Source organism: Puccinia triticina, chromosome 10A, assembly GCF_026914185.1.
Source record: "Puccinia triticina chromosome 10A, complete sequence".
NCBI lineage: Eukaryota > Fungi > Basidiomycota > Pucciniomycetes > Pucciniales > Pucciniaceae > Puccinia > Puccinia triticina.
Genome location: NC_070567.1, coordinates 6,712,675 through 6,715,316, shown reverse-complemented (window position 1 = coordinate 6,715,316; position 2,642 = coordinate 6,712,675). Strand labels below are relative to the sequence as shown.

Below are 2,642 nucleotides of genomic sequence, written 5' to 3'. Positions count from 1 at the left end.
TGTTTTCCTTGTTTTGTCGTGTGGTGGGGTTCCCTTCTATTGTTGCGGCTCCTGTTTCTCTTTTTCCTAGGTTGTAGCGCGCGCGCGGCGGGCACAAGGGCCTGTCGCGCAGCCTGTCGCATAGACTGTCACCGACCCTGAGTCTAAGTTCAGCCGAACTTAGAGGAGGGGCCGGCATGGTACCTTTTTTTCTGATCCAAGGAAAAGTATCATCACGATTCTGGAGTTTATTTTCTGTCTGAGTTTTGAGATCCCGATACTCTGGAGTTTATCGCTCCTGTCTGAGTTTCTTTTCCCGACGCACTTCGCGCATACTTCCGAACCTGTTCCCGCATCCTTTACCAAGAGATTCTTCCTTCCCCTTTTTCTTTTTCCCACAAAAACTCAACACCGCCGAGGGGTATTCCATCCACCTCGTCCTCTCAAAATCCCTACCCACCCGCTATCTTCTGATTCTAAGACTCATTTCCGGATCAACCACGAGGGCAGCTTTTCTGCACCATCCCCTCAGCCGCTGTCTACCGCGCACAGGTAGAAGCGCCATACCGTTAAGAAATCAGAATATCTCAAATGCATTCCAAAAGGTGTACATGTAACTCTCGTGATGGTGTTCAGGCCTTTTCAGGCAACAAAGAGTACATCAGCAAATTCTACTACCAATCAATCCTGTTCAAAGAAATCAAGGTCATCGCCGCACAACTCCTACCAACTTCTGTTTCCAAGCTGCTCAAGTCCATCTCCAAAGCCATGGTTGACGGCTCGTCTAATCATCTCCAGTTCAACCTTCCTTGGATCAACACTATACTTCTCATGGACAATACCTCAAGAACCATTCCAACAAGGTCGCGCCGACGATGCGCTCTGTCCAAGATGCCCTCCTCAACTCCTATTCTTCCGTATCTAAAATGTAAGTCATATCCTCTCCAGAGACCAAAGGGGCTCTCAGGAAGAGAGACATAGATTGAAATGGCTTGTACTAACTTCTTGTTTATGGCCATGGACTTTTTGCTACATAGATTAAACTGAAATACTTATATGCACCGTTACTTGATCAACCAAAGTGTCCTCCAAGTAATCATCTTACACTTGGCTCAGATCCTGATGGTGATGGTGATGTGCAAATGTCTTGATCCATTTTTTGTTTGTTTGTTGGTGCCACTCATGCTCCCAAAAAGTCATCTTTTTTGTCTTTTCTTGGGATCCTTTTCCAAGATTGAGTTGTCACATCCTTCATTTACTTTCTGTTTTTTACATGGGGTCTTGATCTCACTCAATTTTCCCTTTTGGTCACCTTTGGTTCATTTGTTTTTCCTCTCACAAAAATTAAATCACATGACTAAGACATTCAGCAGTTATTCAAACCCTCAGAGAAGTTTTCATGCTTGGAATCAATTGTGGTATTCAAGTGGGTAGTTAGACAATTATTAGCCTGAAAGTCACCAAGATCCCAGGGGGTGGAGGCTAATTATATCCAATCATGTGGTTTTTTCATGGGGACTTGTGGATGCAAGTCAATCACCCCATTGCTGCTATTAATGTTGGCTCAGCTGATTGTTGTTTCTCCCTTTTCTGTGAATGTAATATATCTTTTTTTGGATACTTGATCTGAAGCTCTTGGGTGAATGGTTGATACCCTGAGGTTTGGGGAGGATTGCCGTCAGTTCCAGCCAGCTAGATGGATTGTTGAGAATGGAAATATCAAGCAGTTCACCCTTCAATGTCAGCTTCCTCCATCTCCTTTATGCATTCTGTATAAGTTTGAAATTAAACATTTTCTCATACATTGTGAACCTTGTCAGGGTGGCCAAAGTGATTGGATATGAACCTTGCAATATTTCAATGTGACTTGCTGATTGTGAGAGTTTTTCATAAATTTTGAATTGCATTTTCCCCAAACTGGTAGACAATGAATCCACAAATCAATCAAGCAATCAGTATCTAATTCTAGGTCTGTATGCTGAAAATTGTGGGTGATAAAATGTGCTACAACAGGTCAAGAAATTAACCATCATCCAATTTTATTAAAAGTGCACTGTGTGGGCTAGTGGTAGGGCCACCTTTGAGTATACATACATGCACTTTAGGAAGAGTCAAGCAAAACAAGCAAGGAGAGCCTTGAGGTTTCTTCCCAGATAACACTTGCTTCTCCAGCACCAATCTCACCCCTGAACTTCTTCATGTTGCTGCCGCACACAGAATTCACTCCCTTGCCAAACCTTCATATTGGCCGTCACAGGCCCCAGCCTGCTCTTTTCAATAGCTCTTCACAGCCTACAATGGCCTTTTTGATCTAACAAGCTATCTCCCCCACTGCTACCATCTATCAAGTTGAAGCATAAAGAGTTTAATTCAAGTTTCTCTTATGTTCCCCTCCTTTCCTTCTTGTAATGAAATACCTAGCAAAAAGCTCATCCTTTCTCCATTGTTGAATTGTTCTCTGTTATCATGATTCTTATTCCATCAATAAATATCTTATCTTTCAAGAAGCCTGGAGGATTCTTACAATTCCAGGGCCAATTTCATCATGATGGCGGCCCTCTGACACTCCTACTCATAGATGAAGCATTGTTTCTTGATTTGATCTATTACAAAGTCTATGCGCCTGCTTGGACATGTCCTACATGCTGATGCACATCCGCGGA

General features: G+C 43.0%; 1 protein-coding gene across 1 annotated transcript; it reads left to right on the top strand.

The window, feature by feature from the left end:
- Positions 1–570: 570 nt before the first annotated feature.
- Positions 571–1,021, top strand: PtA15_10A705 (uncharacterized protein; the record flags this gene model as incomplete). The annotated part of the gene is made up of 2 exons (XM_053160909.1): positions 571–907; positions 1,017–1,021. 2 exons carry the CDS (start codon positions 571–573, stop codon positions 1,019–1,021), a joined length of 342 nt encoding a protein of 113 aa, XP_053024836.1.
- Positions 1,022–2,642: the final 1,621 nt, after the last annotated feature.